The sequence below is a fragment of the Pelophylax lessonae genome (genome assembly GCF_965119305.1).
Source record: "Pelophylax lessonae genome assembly, chromosome: 12".
Taxonomy (NCBI): domain Eukaryota; kingdom Metazoa; phylum Chordata; class Amphibia; order Anura; family Ranidae; genus Pelophylax; species Pelophylax lessonae.
The window spans coordinates 36,118,682-36,139,057 of record NC_138779.1 but is presented as its reverse complement, the minus strand read 5'-3'; the positions used below and the strand labels follow the sequence as shown (position 1 = coordinate 36,139,057).

Below are 20,376 nucleotides of genomic sequence, written 5' to 3'. Positions count from 1 at the left end.
TATCTCCTCATAAACTATTAATGTTTAGGTACTGAACCTGATAATGTTATTTTTTTCTGTTTTCTAATATATTATCCATACACTGCATCTGATTAGTATTTTTGTATAATCTTTATCCATATTCTGATGAGAGCAACACCGTAAAATGTCCTGAAATGCGTTGGTTATCAATAAATAGATAAAAAGATATGTTGTATACATAAAAGGTTTACAATATCGTTCCAAGACAAGTCAACACACATTTATATTCTGAATGATCTTTATTAAGATAGCGACATTTGTTAACACAATTTAACACAGATTAATGCAAAATGACTTTTCTGACTTTAGCACAGCTGCTGTGATTTCTGACTGCTATTATTGGGTCAATGATTCATTCTATTTATTGCCTGTAGATTCCTTGTAAGATTTCCACACTAACATTAATGCTATTGGCTCCAATCATCTATTCCCCTTTGCGTCCTACAATGAACATCACAGCTTTATAATCAATGAGATCGCTGACATTGCTTCTCTTCTGCACTGCACAGAAATCAACGACCAAACCCACCTTACCAAAGGCATTTTTCACAAACTCCTCATTATATGTTAAACAATGGAGCCGTTTTCCTGCAACAATAAAGTAAGTTGTATCTAATACTGCAAGAAGTATCAGCTGGCCTCCGGGTTTTAGCAGCTTTAATGTCTTCTCCAGATTCTTAATGTATTCATCTTCATTTTTACTGATGATTTCCAATATCCAAGCACTGATAATGCAGTCAGCAAGTGGTAATAGCACCGGGGAGGTTATATTTTCCTGTTCATAATTACATTTCAAAATCTGCGAGACGGATGACCTTAGGCGCATTTCTGTTTCCTGAATTTGATCTCTGAAAGAAAAGAAAAAAAACTTAAAGTAAAATTTAACTTCGGTCTATCTTCTTGCTCCGGGTCACCTGAAAAACGATTGGATAATCGCAATTTTTTTTTTTTTACTTACCTTGTTTTAGAAGATTATATACTTACCTTACTTCCTCTTCCTCCCTCGGCGGCCACGGCGAGTCGTCATTCCTGGCTTGCAATGATTCCTGTGAGCTGAAAGTCATCGCTCCCAGGAATCAATGCGCCTGCACCGACCCCGACGTCAGTTCCGGTGCAGGCACGTCATACCTTGCTAAACAGCTTCTGGGCATGCCCAGAAGCTGTGCAGGGATGACGCTGTAGCCCCCCGGAAGTGACGGCAGGGCCGGTGCAGTGCATCGTGGGACCGAAGAGGACGGAAGAGGACGCAGAAGAGGATCGCGCTGGCTTCAGCTGTCCACACCTGAGATGGCAGCGCTGAACAATACATTTTCAAGGTAAGTATTTCTTCTAAAAGGTAAGTGCAACCCAAGACAGTTCAGAGGCTATCCATTGTGGAATGCACTAGCCCTGACTGTCCCGGGGGTATTTTTATGTATTTTCTTTTGTTTTAGGTGGAACTCCATTTTAATATACACAATACAGTAAAGATTTCAATATACAGTGATATGGCATGATGAGCGATGCTGCCAAAATTCGGTTAGACTAATTTGGTAAGTTAAAAATAAAATTGTCATACTAGTGTAACACTTCCCCCATAGGAGTTGCTGATGTCAGGGTGTGCACAGCCAGTCACACAGCATTTCCTTCTTGTATCCAGACACAGTGATCAGAACTTTGGCTTGTTTTTTTTTGTTGTTGTTTTATTAGGGGATGATAACTTGGGTGGGGTAAGGGATTACAGGATACCCAACTTTAAAAAGGCCAACAATCAAAACCAGGAACATCTTCCTCACTATTTAAAGATTCCTCTTCTTCCTTCCATCTACACAAACTTGGTTCTCTTATACAGCTCCTACTGGTTCACTCCTGGGGGAACTAACAGTCTCTAGTTAGTTCAGCAACAGCCCATTACAGGCTAGGAACTTGAAGTCCCTTGGTAAAGTAGCAATGTGGAGTGAACAGCATCTTACACATATCTTTTAAATAAATACCATACCATGTGAGATGTATTATAAAGTGCTAAGTGATGTAAAACTCATTATCATAGATACATAAATCCAAAACATATCCAAAAAATATCCACGAATATAATGAATTATAAATAAATATTGATGCTATTAAACTCATTAGTGTAAACATATAGTTATTCCAATGTTAGTGTCCAGTGCTCGGTGACAATAAATATGAATAAATTAATTTTCCAAATTCATACAAAAAGTGCTCAGTGCTTGTCTGCTGTCTTACACCAAATATTGGGATGATCAAAGTGCTCAGTGCTCATGCGTCCGGGTGCTCCCCTCTCAGTCTCCTACTCACCGGACTGTAAGAGAAATCAAGCCTTATTAGCATAAACAATGGCCAGGAACCCAGGAAAGCACCAGGTTAGCAGCACCTCAGATCAATATCTCCTCACACTCAGATCGCAGCAGTTTCCGATTCGTACCATCCAGGAATAAATCCACCATAAAAGTCAAATGGAGAGAGACCTCATTGTGCAGTATTACTAACTTTATTAACCACTTCCGCCCTGCTCACATTGCTGCTACTGCGGCAATGTGGCACGATCCCGTCCAGCGACGTAGACCTACGTCGCTGGACTCCGCCCCTTGTGGGCGGCGCTCGCGCGCCGCCGGAGGCCCGCTCCCACTGTGTTCAGTCACAGCGGGAGTCGGGCCAGGGGATGAGCAGCGCCGATCGCCGCTGCTCTGCCCCGATCATCGGGGAATCGAGTGAGGAGATCCGCCCGCCTGTGTAAACAGAGCGGGCGGATCTCTATAGTGACAGGGACTGACAGATCGGAGTGTTCAGCATAGCTGGACATCCGATCTGTCCTTCTGTCACTCAGTCACCTCCCCCCCCACACGTCAGTAAGCACCAGGCATACATTAACCCCTCCCTCTCCAATAAAATTAACCCCTTCCCTGCCAGTGTCATTTTTACAGTAACAGTGCATATATATAGCACTGATTACTGCAGTAATGTCACTGGTACCCCCAAAAGTGTCAAAAATGTCAGTCAAGGGTCCGATCTGTCTGCCGCAATGTCGCAGTCCCGCAAAAAAAAAATCACAGATCGCCGCCATTACGCGTTAAAAAAAAAATACCAAAAATGACAGAAATCTTTCCCTTAGTTAGTAAACGCAATAACTTTTGCGCAAACCAATCAAAATACGCTTATTGCGATTTTTCTTTACCAAACATAGGTAACAGAAAACAAATTGGCCAAAAATTAAAAAAAAATTAGATTTTTACATTTTTTTGGGGGGGAATTTCATATAAAAAAATGTTAAAAATATTGTTATTTTTTTAAAATAAACGCACTTTTTTGTTTATAGCGCAAAAAGTAAAAATCGCACAGGTGATCAAATACCACCAAAAGAAAGCTCTGTTTGTGGGAAAAAATGGACGTAAATTTTGTTTGGGTACGGCGTCGCATGACCGCGCAATTGTCAGTTAAATTCGCACAGCGCCGAATCGCAAAAAGTGGCCTGGACGGAAGACAGCAAAATCCTCCGGTGGTAAAGTGGTTAAAGATTAATTAAGATTGCACTTACAGCGTTACAAATCAAATATGCGGTATCGGCTCCTATCTCGGGGACACCAAACTTTCCTATGCTTTCCACTCGCTCGGACCGGAAGTGACGTGGTGCGTGAGAGTAACGGCTTGACGCGTTTCACTCTGCCAATCAGAGCATTCTCAAAAGCAATCAGAATCCTTTTGAGAATGCTCTGATTGGCAGAGCGAAATGCGTCAAGCCGTTACTCTACTCACTGTGGAACTACTCACTGTTTCCCCTTGCTCTCTCCACTGCCTCTCTGGTTAGGGTGCCTCCAAATTCCTGCTGTGGTGGGATCCTTCCAGGCCAGCCTCCCCAGCCCCCCTGGAAGCGGTCCCTCAAGGGCCACTGACAAACTCTCTTCAACCCTGCTTCTCCATGTTCCACCCAGCTCCCCTGCTGGCATGGCTCATGTCTATTTATAGGCTTCTTAGTTCCCTGCCAGGCCCCCAACCTGGGGATTGGCTAAGGGCCCCTAAATAATCAAGGAAACCTCTACTAGCTTCCACCCACTATCTTCATTCATTTTCCAACATTCTAGAAACATTTTTACGTTTAAGTTAGGTCCTCTGGAGGACTGCTGGACAAGCTATTGTCACTGAAATGTGTTTGCTTGTTGTTCCTTGAACTGGTAAGACAATGGGGTTGGTTTACTAAAGGCAAATAGTCTGTTTGCTTTTCAAATGAAGTTGCACTTTGCAAGGGCATTTTCCCCAGGTCTTAGTGAATGAGGTGATATTTCAATTTGCAAAGAATACCCAATCACACACAAAGAAAATAAAAAAAAACATTTTTACTTGCGTATGATTGGACGATGGAAGTCAGCAGACCTTAACTTTATTCATTAAGTGTGGGGTAAAATTCCCTTGCAAAGTACAACTTCCCTTGCAATGTCTGTTTGCCTTTAGGAAATTAACTCTAAAATATTAGCATTCTTAAAAAACAAAGAAGCAATACAATATGTGCTTTTATTTTAATGTTATTTGATATTTCTTACCACTAGAGTACAATACATCCAAACACAGTAAATGGCCCTAGCTGTCTCTTTATCACACACAGTTTGTTTCTTTGGTCAGCACCTGTTAAGTTTAACCTGCCTAATAGTACTTTCCTGTGCATGGTATGGCAGCTTACTGAGGGCAATCCTTACAAGGCTACAAGACTGACTACTATATAAATGAAAAACTCTACCTAGCACCAGAATTCTTATTTTTTATCCCCAGGTCAATAGGATGCAGCTACTGTCCCTAGCAAGAAATTAATTACTAATGAAATAAATTTTTGTACTATTTTTACCCTTACCCGTCTGCTTCCTTTGGTCTTTTTCAGGCAAGTTCTCTGAAACTCTCCTCCCTGAATTCCTCATACCACAGGTGCTAAAGGCGCCCCCCATGAGGAACCCTATTCTGGTGGTCTTGGGGGTAACAGAGTACTGTGGTGTTCTATCATTGAAGCACAGGACACATGTTCCATGCTTTTATTTCCTCCTTCTCTGTCCCTGTAATGTTCTGGTACCTTTGGGTACCCTAATTACTCTTTCATAAGTATATGCGCCCCACCATTCTCTTTTGGTAAGGTGCGCATACACCTTTAAGACTGATGCTGTCATCACTGAGCGCCGGACTGGGTGGCTATTTAGATCGCCGGCTCTCACTCACATGTGTTCGTTCAAACTGCTTTGTGCCTTGATGCTAACCTGTCTTGAAGCTCTCATGCTTGCAAGCATACCTCGCTGTCGGAACCACGCTGAGCTGATCCCTGTATCCCGCTACCGGATCATCCGCTCTTGCCGAACCTCTCCGCTGCTACATTGCTATTAGTGATAAGTACCCCACAGGGGAAACCTCTATAACCTTCATACTAAAGCTTACACTATCTAGCTCTGCATACTAAGGACTATTACTACATCTGCATTATCTAAGATTGCTAGCTCTTGAGCCTACTACCACCTGTTCTTGCACTGGGTTGATCTCTCTTGTATGTCCACCTGCTACTCTGTCATCTGCTACCATACATGATTGCTAAACCTATCTGCATCCCATCTGCTACTATCTTACTTTCAAGAACATTTCCTTTCAAGTGTCTGTCATCTACCATCTCTACCCAACCTGTCTCTTCAGCCTATCATCACTGTGTTACTATATACATAAGTCACTCTAGGAAACATCTTATTGAGTGTGTGTATTTACTTGCTGAATTGAGATCATCCACACATGATGAGTCATTGGGAGTTGGGATTGGTGTCTCAGCGTTTCTCTACATGACTACTGAAGTGGAATATTTCTGCAGCTGAAAATCCACATCATACATAAAACGCAGGAGCGTTACAGATTGAACGAACCACAAATGGATTCAGCAGAAATAACCACTCAGATGACACAATTAAAACAGCAAGTAACTGCGTTAATACACGCACTTGCTGAATTAAAAGAAGACAATCAGGCTCTGTCGCAGCAGGTAATTAGACTGACACAACTTACCACTGCTCAGTCCCCTGAACCCAAAATAAATCCTCCTTTGGTATTTACAGGCGATCGCAAAAAATTTCGCGAATTTAAAAACGCATGTGAGTTACTTTTCTTGCTAAAACCCCGTACCTACCTTACTGATCACATTAAGGTTTGTACTATTATTTCTTACCTAACAGGCGATCCTCGGGCCTGGGCAGACTCTCTTTTTGAGAAAAGCGATCAGCTTCTCAACTCCTATGCCTTGTTCCTAGCAGAACTCACTAGCCTACATGATGATCCCAATAGGCAGAGTACTGCCGATCTTCAATTAAGATCCTTGAAACAAGGTGGGAGACCTGTAGAAGACTTTGTCGCAGAATTCAAGAGATGGACCCTATCAGAGGCCGTTAAAGACGAGCTCGCCCGAGCGGATCTGCCAAAAACCCTGGATGCATTGATACAACTCAGTATCACCATAGATAGAAGACTACGAGAAAGAAAGGCTGAGAAAATGGGAATGCCGTTATCCAGTTCTTCTCGGATTTCGGCCGTTGACCCCGTTCCTATGGAGGTAGGAACCATACGCCCACCTCTATCAACTATGGAAAGAGCCATAAGACGATCTGGTAATCTCTGCTTGTACTGTGCATCCCCGGATCACAAGATAAACGTCTGTCCCCTAGTCAACAAAAAGAAGGGTGAGTGTTCACATGTCCTCCTAGGGGGATTGACAACTTCAATCACTAACCCTTACCTTTCTGTTTGCTTAACATTACAGTGGGACCAGAACAGGATTACTACTAAGGCCATGATTGACACAGGATCTTGTGGAAATTATATTGACATACGTTTTGCTGCTTTAAATAAAGTTCCTATTATTTCTAAACTTAAACCTGTCTCAGTGAGTCTTATTAACGGTGTTCCTTTATCCTCTGGTCCGATCACTGATCAGACACAGGCACTCCTAGTCACTACTAACGGGTCTCATATGGAGACCACTACCTTCGATCTAATACCTTCACCCCACTTTCCCGTTGTTTTGGGACTTCCCTGGTTGCACACACATCAACCAACCATAGATTGGAAGGGACGGACCCTGACCTTCCTCTCTTGCTATTGCGAGGGTACGTGTAACCTCCCGTCTTTGGGGAAGATCCTGTCTGTGGTGACAGATGAGATTGCACCACTATGTTATCAGGATCTCTCTGAGGTTTTTCTTGAGAAAAATGCTCAAGCACTACCTCCCCATCGAGACTATGATTGTAGCATTGATCTACTCCCAAATAGCAAATTGCCGTTCGGTCATGTTTATCCTCTTTCACAGGATGAACTTTCCCATCTCAAAGACTATTTGGATGAGAATTTGGAAAAAGGTTTTATTAGACCTTCCACTTCTTCCACAGCAGCAGGACTCTTTTTTTTTCACAATAAGGACTCAAGTCTCAGGCCTATCATCGACTATAGGCAATTGAATGCTATTACAATAAAAGATCGCTATCCTCTACTGCTTATCCCTGAGCTCATTGAGCAGGTGCATGGAGCTACCTATTTTTCAAAATTGGACCTGAAGGGAGCATACAATCTCATTCGAATCCGTGATGGACACGAGTGGAAGACTGCATTCAGAACCAGATACGGATTGTTCGAATATCTTGTAATGCCATTCGGGCTATGCAACGCCCCTGCAGTTTTTCAACGATTTATAAACGATATTTTCAGAGACTTACTAGATGTCTGTGTTGTGGTATATCTGGACGATATACTTATATATTCACGATCCCTGTCTGAACACATAAGACATGTAAGACTAGTATTATCGAGATTGCTTGCACACAACCTTTATGTGAAACTGAAAAAATGCTTTCATAAAGAAGAGGTACTGTTTCTAGGCTACATCATATCCAAAACAGGAATCGAGATGGACATGAGTAAGATATCCTGCATTCAGGATTGGCCTACACCAACCACACGCAAGGCGCTACAGCGATTCCTTGGATTTTCGAATTTCTACAGGAAGTTCATTAGAAACTTCTCTGCCATTGTGAGACCCCTCACACAGCTCACTAGCATTAAAAAACCATTCAAATGGTCAGATGAAGCAAATAAAGCTTTTCACCTGTTAAAGACAAGGTTTACTTCTGCTCCCATACTACGCCATCCAGACCCATCCCTCCAATACATTCTGGAAGTAGATGCGTCAAACCTGGCAGTAGGAGCAATACTCTCCCAACGACCAACTCACACTTCACCACTTCATCCAGTCGCCTTTTTTTCTAAATCCCTAAGCAGTCCAGAGATAAATTACCCCGTGGGTGAAAAGGAACTGCTTGCTATAAAATTGGCTCTGGAGAATTGGCGACATCTACTCAAAGGCACCCAATTACCAATACTTATATACATGGACCATAAAAATCTCCAATATCTTCAGACTAACAAAACTCTCTCTCACCGACAAGGTACGATGGTCACTATTCTTTCTAAGGTTTAACTTCCTAGTGACCTACACACCTGCAGATAAGAACAAAAAGGCGGATGCACTATCACGACTAACTGAAGAAAACTACTTTGAAATCCCTTCCGTTCCTATAATACCTCACAAACGCATTATTGGAGTTGTCCGTTCCTTGAAGGAAGAGGTTTTGCATGGTATAAGTTTGGATTCACCCCCACCACAACTAAATACTGATGCAGAAGGCTTCCTCTACTACAACGACAAACTTTACATACCACCTACCATACGCACCAAGATCTTGGAATTATCGCATGATGTGCCTATGGCAGGACATATGGGTATGACAAAGACTCTTAATCTGATTACCAGGCAATTCTGGTGGCCTGATATGAAAACATCTATACAAAAATTCGTCTCTTCATGCAATGTCTGTGCCAGGTCCAAAATTGACACTACGAGACCATCCGGTCTACTATGCAGTCTACCAATACCCCAAACTCCATGGGAAGTTGTGTCCTTGGACTTTATAGTGGAATTGCCTCCTTCCAAAGGATTTAATACCATCTTAGTGTCAGTGGACCATCTGACAAAAATGGCACATTTCATTGCTATTCGCAGACTACCTTCGTCCAAACAAACGGCAGAACTCTTGATGAAACATGTCTTTAAGTTACATGGTATCCCAAAAACTCTTCTGTCTGACCGTGGATCACAATTTATTTCCAAGTTCTGGCAAGAACTATGTCACATACTACGGATCGAGCGGAAACTCACTTCTCCTTACCATCCGCAGACCAACGGACAGACTGAAAGAGTCAACCAATGCATCGAGCAATATTTACGTTGTTACACTTCTTACCAACAGGATGATTGGGTGGATCTTCTCCCTCTGGCAGAATTTGCCTACAACAACGCAACCCACAGTACGACCAAGCAGAGTCCGTTCTACTTGAACTATGGGTTTCATCCCTCTATTCTTCCACCACGCATCCTTCCTTCAAATAACCCAGTAGCCTCAGACTATCTTACCCAAATAAAGGACTCTCTGGGTTTGCTTAATACTTCCATTGCACACGCTCATAGTCAACAAAAGAAGTACTATGATCTTCGCAGAAGACCTTCTCCTCAGTACGCTATCGGGGACCTCGTTTGGCTCTCAACAAAAAATTTAAGACTGAAAATCCCTAGCAAAAAGCTTGGACCTCTGTTCTTGGGACCTTTCCCAATCAAGAAACTTATTGGAAAAGCTGCAGTACAGCTTACATTGCCAATAGACCTCAAAATACATCCCATTTTCCATGTGTCGCTACTGAAGCCCCATGTTCCTGACCAAGGAATAAGGCCTACTATCCCACCTCCTCCTCCTGTACAAGTTGAAGGTGGAGAAGAATATGAGATAAAAAAGAAACTGGATTCTCATGTCCACAGAGGAAGACTTCAGTACTTGGTTCGATGGAAGAACTATGGGCCCCAAGACGACACCTGGCTAAACACCTCTGACATACATGCCTCTAGATTAATCCGCAATTTTCATGCGAAGTACCCAGACAAACCAGCTCCAGAGGCCTTCAGGAGCCGGCCTTAAGGGGGGGGGTACTGTAATGTTCTGGTACCTTTGGGTACCCTAATTACTCTTTCATAAGTATATGCGCCCCACCATTCTCTTTTGGTAAGGTGCGCATACACCTTTAAGACTGATGCTGTCATCACTGAGCGCTGGACTGGATGGCTATTTAGATCGCCGGCTCTCACTCACATGTGTTCGTTCAAACTGCTTTGTGCCTTGATGCTAACCTGTCTTGAAGCTCTCATGCTTGCAAGCATACCTCGCTGTCGGAACCACGCTGCGCTGATCCCTGTATCCTGCTACCGGATCATCCGCTATTAGTGATAAGTACCCCACAGGGGAAACCTCTATAACCTTCATACTAAAGCTTACACTATCTAGCTCTGCATACTAAGGACTATTACTACATCTGCATTATCTAAGATTGCTAGCTCTTGAGCCTACTACCACCTGTTCTTGCACTGGGTTGATCTCTCTTGTATGTCCACCTGCTACTCTGTCATCTGCTACCATACATGATTGCTAAACCTATCTGCATCCCATCTGCTACTATCTTACTTTCAAGAACATTTCCTTTCAAGTGTCTGTCATCTACCATCTCTACCCAACCTGTCTCTTCAGCCTATCATCACTGTGTTACTATATACATAAGTCACTCTAGGAAACATCTTATTGAGTGTGTGTATTTACTTGCTGAATTGAGATCATCCACACATGATGAGTCATTGGGAGTTGGGATTGGTGTCTCAGCGTTTCTCTACATGACTACTGAAGTGGAATATTTCTGCAGCTGAAAATCCACATCATACATAAAACGCAGGAGCGTTACAGTCCCCAAGCCTCAATAATGGTTGGTGTTGTTGCGATAGTTCCACACGATTGGCTAAGCCCAGTCATCTAACACTGCTGTTTTGGCCAGATGAGGAGGTGGGCTATGGTCTGACAGGGGTTGGGGTTTTAAAGTAAGTAGAGTTGAGCGGACAACTGGATGTTCGACGGGTTCGGCCGAACGTCGCAAAAAAGTTCGAGTTCGGGACCCGAACTTAACCCGAACTTGACCCCGAACCTCAGTCAATGGGGACCCAAACTTTTGAGCACTAAAATGGCTCTAAAAAAGTCATGGAAAGGGCTAGAGGGCTGCAAATGGCAGCAAAATGTTTTTAAGAGCATGGCAAGGGCTCTGCAAACAAATGTGGATAGGGAAACAACTTAAAATAACATAAAATACATGAAAATAAAAAATAATAATCTTGATCTAGGAGGACGAGGTCCATATCGAGTAGGAGGTTGAGGTGGCGGTGGATGTGGTGGTGTAGGTGGAAGTGGCGGTGGAGGAGGACGAGGTAGCCAACACTGGTTTTTGTTTTTAATTTTATTTTTTTCTAAATGAAAGGAAAAGGGGCATCATTTTGTGCCCCCTTTTCCTCATGGGATGGGGACAGGGATTATAACTTGGTGTAGGCTAGTTATTAGCAGTCACAGGGTGAGGTAAAATTGTGGCTGGGGAAAGTTTAGTTGACCTTTATGACCTGGGGTTATTCAGCCGCTGTTCCCACTCAAATTTCACCTTTGTGTTTTGCAAAGGGGAACAATGTATATATATATATATATATATATATATATATATACACGATTTGTTCTGTGTATTAATGTTGTTCTGGATAATTTTATTAACCACTTTACCACTAGAGCATTTTGCTGTCTTACGTCTGGGCCACTTTTTGCGATTCGGCGCTGTGCGAATTTAACTGACAATTGCGCGGTCATGCGACGCCATACCCAAACAAAATTTACGTCCTTTTTTTCTCACAAACAGAGCTTTCTTTTGGTGGTATTTGATCACCTGTGCGATTTTTACTTTTTGCGCTATAAACAAAAAAAGCGTTTATTTTGAAAAAATAACAATATTTTTAACATTTTTTTATATGAAATTCCCCCCAAAAAAGATGTAAAAACCTATTTTTTTTTACATTTTTGGCCAATTTGTTTTCTGCTACCCATGTTTGGTAAAAAAAAATCGCAATAAAAGTATTTTGATTGGTTTGCGCAAATGTTATTGCGTTTACTAACAAAGGGAAAGATTTATGTCATTTTTGGTGTTTTTTTTTTTAACGAGTAATGGCGGCGATCTGCGTTTTTTTTTGCGGGATTGCGACATTGCGGCGGACAGATCGGACCCTTGACTGACATTTTTGACACTTTTGGGGGTACCAGTGACATTACTGCAGTAATCAGTGCTATAAATATGCACTGTTACTGTAAAAATGACACTGGCAGGGAAGGGGTTAATTTTATCGGAGAGGGAGGGGTTAATGTATGCCTGGTGCTTACTGACGTGTGGGGGGGGGGAGGTTACTGTGTGAGACAGGGACAGATCGGATGTCCAGCTATGCTGAACACTCCGATCTGTCACTCCCTGTCACTGAGGAGATCCGCCCACTCTGTTTACACAGGCGGGCGGATCTCCAAACTGGATTCCCCGACGATCGGGGCAGAGCAGCGGCGATCGCCGCTGCTCCTCCCCTGGCCCGACTCCCGCTGTGAATGAAAACAGCGGGAGCGCCGCCTACAGGGGGAGGAGCCTGGCGACGTAGGTCTACGTCGTCAGACGGGATCGTGCCACTTTGCCGCAGTAGTACTACGGTACTCAGCGGTAAAGTGGTTAAGTTGAATTTGTTTATTCTTACAACCTGGGTCATAGTGACCAGGTTGTTTTCAGTGTTTTACAATATTGTTGAAAATCTTTTATCACGTTTGTTTAAATAAACAAATAATAAACGGCCGCGGCCTTAAAAATTTTCCAACCACATGTTGTGTGGTGTCTCATTATTGTTAATTTATTATCTGTTATATATTAATAATCTAGGGAGTCCTGTCTACTATTCCATTAGGGTACACCCCAAAAGAGTGAGAAAGATCAAAAATACAACAATGGCTGGGTAAGACCGGTATACATGTTTATTCTGCACAAGGTACAGACAAGTTTTGTGGGATCCATGCCTAGTTAATTTTAATGAATGTGAGCTTGTCCACATTGTCTCTGGACAGACAGCTGCGCTTGTCTGTGATAACGCCCCCAGCCGTGCTAAATAGACGTTCAGATAATACACTGGCTGCAGGGCACGCTAGCACCTCCAAGGCGTAAAGGGCAAGCTCAGGCCATGTGCCCAATTTGGAGACCCAGAAGTTGAAGGGGGCAGACCCGTCATTCAGTACGTCTAGGCGTGTGCACACATACTGCTCCACCATGTTGGTGAAATGCTGCCTCCTGCTAAGACGTTCCATATCAGCTGGTGGTGCTGGTTGTTGTGGCGTGTTGACAAAGCTTTTCCACATTTCGGCCATGTTAGCCCTGCCTTCTGAGGTGCTGGCGGTGCCCCGGCTGCGTTGGCTACCTCTTCCTCCTTCTCTGCCTTCGCCTTGTGCTTCCAATGTGCCCCCGCTGTCAGGTGGGAATGCCACCAGCAGTACGTCTACCAGCGTACGCTTGTACTCGCGCATCTTACGATCACGCTCCAGTGAGGGAATTAAGGACGGTACATTGTCCTTGTAACGAGGATCGAGCAGCGTGGCCACCCAGTAATCAGCACAAGTTATAATGTGGGAAACTCAGTGGTCATTAAGGAGACACTGCAGCATGCAATCGTTCATGTATGCCAGGCTGCCCAGAAGCAACGAAAAGCTGTCCTCTGTGGGAGGTGTATGGTCTGTGTCCTCTGTATCCCCCCAGCCACGCAACACTGATGGCCATGAGATGGTCTGGGTGCCACCCTGCTGTGAACATGGTTCCTCCTCCTCCATCTCCTTCTCCTCGTCCTCCAGAACTGTGCCCCTGCTGGACAATTGTGTCCCTGGCGTTTGTGTGTGCAGGAACCCACCCTCGGAGCCACTTGCGAATGACTGCCCTGAAAGCCTTGGAAATGTTACCTCTTCATCCTCCTCCACCTCATCCTGTGCCACATCCTCTTCCATCATTGCCCGAATCGTTTTTTGAAGGAGGCATAGAAGTGGGATAGTTAAGCTGACAACGGCGTCATCGGTACTGGCCATGTTGGTGGAGTACTCAAAACAGCACAACAAGGCACACAGGTCTCGCATGGAGGCCCAGTTATTGGTGGTGAAGTGGTGCTGTTCCGCAGAGCGACTCACGCGTGCGTGCTGCAGCTGAAACTCCACTATGGCCTGCTGCTGCTCGCACAGTCTTTCCAGCATGTTCAAGGTGGAGTTCCACCTTGTGGGCACGTCACATATGAGGCGGTGAGCGGGAAGGCCGAAGTTACGCTGCAGCGCTGACAGGCGAGCAGCAGCAGGGTGAGAACGCCAAAAGTGCGCACAGACGGCCCGCACTTTCTGCAGCAGCTCTGACATATCGGGGTAATTTTTAAGGGACCTCTGCACCACCAAATTCAGCACATGCGCCAGGCAAGGGATGTGCGTCAAACCGGCTAGGCCCAGAACTGCTATGAGATTTCGCCCGTTATCGCACACCACCAGGCCGGGCTTGAGGCTCGCTGGCAGCAACCACTCATTTGTCTGCTGTTCCATGCTCCTCCACAAATCCTGCGCGGTGTGTGGTTTTTCCCCCAAACAGGCAAGTTTTAAAACTGCCTGCTGTCGTTTACCCCTGGCTGTGCTGACGTTGGTGGTGAAGGTGTTACGCTGACCGGATGAGGAGGCGGTAGAGGATGAGGAAACGGAGTAGGAGGAGTTAGGAACAGGAGGCAAACTGAAGCGCCCTGCAATCCACAGTGGTGGAAGGACATGCGCCAAATTGCTATCCGCCTCAGGCCCATCCGCCACTGCATTTACCCAGTGTGCCGTTAGGGAGATATAACGCCCCTGACCATGCTTACTGGTCCTCGTATCGGTAGTTAGGTGGACCTTGCCACAGATGGCGTTGCGCAGTGCACACCTGATTTTTTCCCCCACTTGGTTGTGCAGGGAAGGGATGGCTTGCCTGGAAAAGTAGTGGCGGCTGGGCATGACGTACTGTGGGACAGCCACCGACCTAAGGCTTTTAAAACTGTGCGTCTCCACCAGACGGAATGACAGCATTTCACAGGCCAAGAATTTTGAAATGCTGGCATTCAGGGCCAGGGATCGCGGGTGGGTAGGGGGGTACTTCCTCTTCCTCTGAAGTGTTTGGGAGATGGAAAGCTGAACGCTTCCACGGGACATTGTGGAGATGGTTGGTGACCCAGGTGGTGGTGTTGCTGACAGATCGTCTGTTTGCGGGGTCACTACAGAGGTGGATGAAGAGGCAGAGACTGCAGCAGAAGAGGAAGCAGGAGGAGCCAGAGACCTTTCTTGGTTTTGAAGGTGTCTACTCCACTGCAGCTCGTGCTTTGCACTTAGATGCCTGATCATGCAGGTTGTGCTCAGGTTGAGAAGGTTTATGCCTCGCTTCAGGCTCTGATTGCACAGGGTGCAAACCACTCGTGTCCTGTCATCAGCACATTTTCTGAAGAACTTCCACGCTAGAGAACTCCTTTGAGCTGGCTTTGGTGCGCTCGGTCCCTTGCTGCGTTGGCAGTAAGGATGATCGAACTTTTGAAAAGTTTGGTTCGGCCAGAACATCCGAACTTCCCGAAAGTTCGGCCCGGATTTCAGAACCCCATTGAAATCAATGGGACCCGAACTTCGGTAATCAAAAAACACAATTTTTAAGCCCTAAAACCCAATAAACGCCCCTAAAAAGTGCCCAGGGTTCTGGGTCATGCCCCATTAACTATTAATCACACAAAAAAAAGTTCTTAAAAATTGTAATTTTTGATAAAAAAGCCAATTATTGAAAAAATTAAAAAAAAAAGAGATTTTTTGATTTTGACTTTGGATTTAGTATCTGGGGGGTCTAAAAGGTGTGCATGTGAAGTTTCAGCTCTGTAGCATGTCCAGAACCATGAAAAAAAAAAAAAAAAAGATAATTTTTCATTAGAACAGGGATGTGGGACCCTCCTTTAACACCTATATGATCTTTTTTTTCTGGTTCTGGACATGCTACAGAGCTGAAACTTCACAGTACACCTTTTAGACCCCCCAGACACAAAATCACACAAAAAAAAAGTTCTTAAAAATTGTCATTTTTGATAAAAAAAAGCCAATTATTGAAAAAAAAAAAAAAAGAGATTTTATGATTTTTACTTTGGATTTCATATCTGGGGGGTCTAAAAGGTGTGCATGCGAAGTTTCAGCTCTGTAGCATGTCCAGAACCAGAAAAAAAGATTGTGTGTATTAGAACACTTTCTTTCAGGACAGGTAGTTTGCTTCTCTCCCGGTTTAATAGCAGGCATTTTTGGGGGTTCTTTGCAGTCAGGAAAAACATCTGAACTCGTGTATAGTGGTACTGTGCACAAGTTCTGATGTTTTGTCTGCCTCCAAAAACCCCCCAAAAATGGCAGCAAAAACACACCTGGGCATTTTTTTTTGGACGCTAGCGTTTTTTTTGGCATTTTTTGGGGTTCTTTTGAGGCAGGCAAAACATCTGAACTTGTCTATAGTGGTATATATACACACATACTTATATGTTTATACACACCTAGACATATATAGGTGTGATAGTAGCAGAAATATATTAGTGTAAATGATTTCATTAGCGCAAGCATATATTTCTGCTACTATCACACCTATATATGTCTAGGGGTGTATATAAATATATGTATGTGTGTATATGCACCACTATACACAAGTTCTGATGTTTTGCCTGCCTCAAAAGAACCCAAAAAAATGCCAAAAAAAACGCTAGCGTCAAAAAAAAAAATGCCCAGGTGTGTTTTTGCTGGCATTTTTTGGGAGTTTTTGGAGGCAGGCAAAACATCAGAACTTGTGCACAGTACCACTATACACAAGTTCAGATGTTTTTCCTGACTGCAAAGAACCCAAAAATATGCCAAAAAAAATGCTAGCGTCAAAAAAAAAAAAAAAAAATGCCCAGGTGTGTTTTTGCTGGCATTTTTTGGGAGTTTTTGGAGGCAGGCAAAACATCAGAACTTGTGCACAGTACCACTATACACAAGTTCAGATGTTTTTCCTGACTGCAAAGAACCCCAAAAAATGCCTGCTATTAAACCGGGAGAGAAGCAAACTACCTGTCCTGAAAGAAAGTGTTCTAATGCAAACAATCTTTTTTTTTTCTGGTTCTGGACATGCTACAGAGCTGAAACTTCACATGCACACCTTTTAGACCCCCCAGATACGAAATCAAAAGTAAAAATCAAAAAATCTTTTTTTTTTTTTTCAATAATTGGCTTTTTTATCAAAAATGACAATTTTTAAGACCTTTTTTTGTGTGATTTTGTGTCTGGGGGGGGGGGGTCTAAAAGGTGTACCTGTGAAGTTTCAGCTCTGTAGCATGTCCAGAACCAGAAAAAAAAGGATTGTTTGTATTAGAACACTTTAAACACAGGTAGTTGGCTTCTCTCCCGGTTTAATAGCAGGCATTTTTTGGGGTTCTTTGCAGTCAGGAAAAACATCTGAACTTGTGTATAGTGGTACTGTGCACAAGTTCTGACGTTTTGCCTGCCTCCAAAAACTCCCAAAAAATGCCAGCAAAAACACACCTGGGCATTTTTTTTTTTACGCTAGCGTTTTTTTGGCATTTTTTGGGGTTCTTTTGAGGCAGGCAAAACATCTGAACTTGTGTATAGTGGTATATATACACACATACATATATTTATATACACACCTAGACATATATAGGTGTGATAGTAGCAGAAATATATCTGTGTAAATGATTTCATTAGCGCAAGCATTTATTTCTGCTACTATCACACCTATATATGTCTAGGGGTATATATACACATATATGTGTATATATATATCCCCTATACACATGTTCAGATGTCATGTCTGACATCAAACATGTCCTCAAAAAAGCACTGACAGTGGCAGCCCCTGCAGCATAAAAAATGCTTGGCTGGTGAGAAGCCATAAGGGTGTCCCGCAGCTATTCAGAGAAATGATCATTTCTCTATAGCGGTCACCCTGCTATGGAAGGGTTTGGTCACCCTGCCATAGCAGTCACTGTCTGTTAACCCTACACTACACTATGGTCCCCTTACACTTCATACTTTCCCTACAGAAACTGAATTTTTGAAGCTAACTTAAGTGTAAAGGAGCACTCTAACTACACTAGATATCCCTTTCCTCACACTAATAAATAGCTAAATGACACTTTTAAAGTAAAATTAACAGAACTGCTTCCACTCTCTTCCATGTCCAGTATAAGAATGCTAGGAATATGGCGGGGGCGATCTTATATACTGGGGGGCGTATTCACTAATGATTGGTCTAGGGACCCCCTAGTCACTCCAATCACATTCCTAGCATTCTCCTGCCCCCTCAATTGGCTTTTGCTAATGGTTCTGGTCCAATCACGGGCTTTTAAAGCCCATTTCCTGAAGCATTGCATTTTGGGCGGTTCTGGTTGCCGAATTCCGAACTTTTTGGGCAAAAAGTTCTAAATTCGGCCGAACCTCGAACACCCAATGTTCGGGCCGAACCGATGGTCGACCCGAACCGTTCAATCATCCCTATTGGGCAATAGCAGGCGTAGTGTCTAGGGCACGGCCGCTCCGCTTCTGCACCCTGCTCCCTCTTCTGCTGTGCTGGTGGCTCTGTACGACCACCGCCTCTTCCTCCAAACTACTCAGGTCACCTGCATGACCTTCATTCCATGTGGGTTGGAGGACCTCATCGTCCTCCACATCATCTTCCACCCAGTCTTCACCCCTGCCCTCCTTGTCGGTCTCCACAATTCTGAGTGCCGCAGCAGTTGGCACCTGCGTTTCGTCATCATCGGAGACGTGCTGTGATAGTCCTTCCATGTACTCATCTTGAGAAATAAGTGGTTGGGCATCGCTGCACTCAATCTCTTCCACTTCTGGGGCAGGGCTAGGTGGATGGCCCTGGGAAACCCTGCTGACAGAGTCATCAAAAAGAAGAAGAGACTGCTGCATGACTTGGGGCTCAGACTGCTTGCCTGATTTGCAAGGGGGTGAGGTGAAAGACGGTTGGACATTGGCTGCATGTGTCAACTCTGACCTTTTTGCAGTAGACTGGGTGGGAGACAATGTGAAGGAACTGGAGGCACTGTCAGCAACCCAATCTACTATCGCCTGTACTTCTTCTGGCCTCATCACTTCTAGAGGCGCATGATGCCCTACCAAATACTGCTGCAGTTTCTGTCGCCTGCTCACACTTGAGGAAGGTGTTTCACTTGTGCGTGTAGCTGGCACAGATCGACCACGTCCTCTCCTTGCAACAGGAGCTCTACCAGCAGCACCACGACCCAGGCCACGGCCCCTATTTGACGGTCTCCTCATATTTCTGTAATTTATGATCTTGCCCTAGAAAGGTGTTTATTGAATAGCGGAACAAAACAACAACAGTATCGCACGGGTGTATCTCACAGTCAAATATGCAAACTATGCCGCAATTTAATTTTTTTTACCCCAAAAGGGTGTTTATTAAATAGCGGAATAGAAAAACAGTATACAAATACAACGGGTGTATCTCACAGTCAAATATGCAAAGTATGATGCAAATTTAATTTTTTTCACTCCAAAAGGGTGTATATTGAATAGCGGAATAGAAAAAAGGATATAAAACGGTGTATCTCACACGTACAAACACAGACTAGGCCCCGATTACAATTTTTTGTACCCTAAAGGCAGGATGAGGATGAGGAAGAGGAGTAGGAGGAGTTCGGAACAGGAGGCAAACTGAAGCGCCCTGCAATCCTCGGCGGTGGAAGGAGATGCGCCAAACAAATTTAAAAAGGTGTATCTCACATGTACCGATACAGACTATGCCGTAATTAAATTTTTTACACTCAAACCGGGTGTATATTGAATAGCGTAATAGAAAAAATTTTATAAAACGGTGTATCTCACACGTACAAACACAGACTAGGCCCGATTACAATTTTTTGTACCCTAAAGGCAGGATGAGGATGAAGAGTAGGAGGAGTTCGGAACAGGAGGCAAACTGAAGCGCCCTGCAATCCTCGGCGGTGGAAGGAGATGCACCAAACAAATTTAAAAAGGTGTATCTCACATGTACCGATACAGACTATGCCGTAATTTAATTTTTTACACTCAAACAGGGTGTATAAACTAATAGCGGAATAGAAAAAATTGTATAAAACGGTGTATCTCACACGTACAAACACAGACTAGGCCCCGATTATAATTTTTTGTACCCTAAAGTCAGGATGAGGATGAGGAGTAGGAGGAGTTCAGAACAGGAGGCAAACTGAAGCGCCCTGCAATCCTCGGCGGTGGAAGGAGATGCGCCAAACAAATTTAAAAAGGTGTATCTCACATGTACCGATACAGACTATGCCGTAAT

The 20,376-nt window shown here is 43.9% G+C and overlaps 1 protein-coding gene across 1 annotated transcript in view; it reads right to left on the bottom strand.

Moving 5' to 3' along the window:
- Positions 1-433: 433 nt before the first annotated feature.
- Positions 434-20,376, bottom strand: part of LOC309568836 (uncharacterized protein) — a 149,296-nt gene continuing 129,353 nt past the window's right edge. The window contains exon 8 of the mRNA XM_082274621.1: positions 434-869. Within this exon, the coding sequence (XP_082130747.1) occupies positions 446-869 (424 nt within the window). The 3' untranslated portion in view covers positions 434-445. The remainder of the gene's footprint in view (positions 870-20,376) is intronic.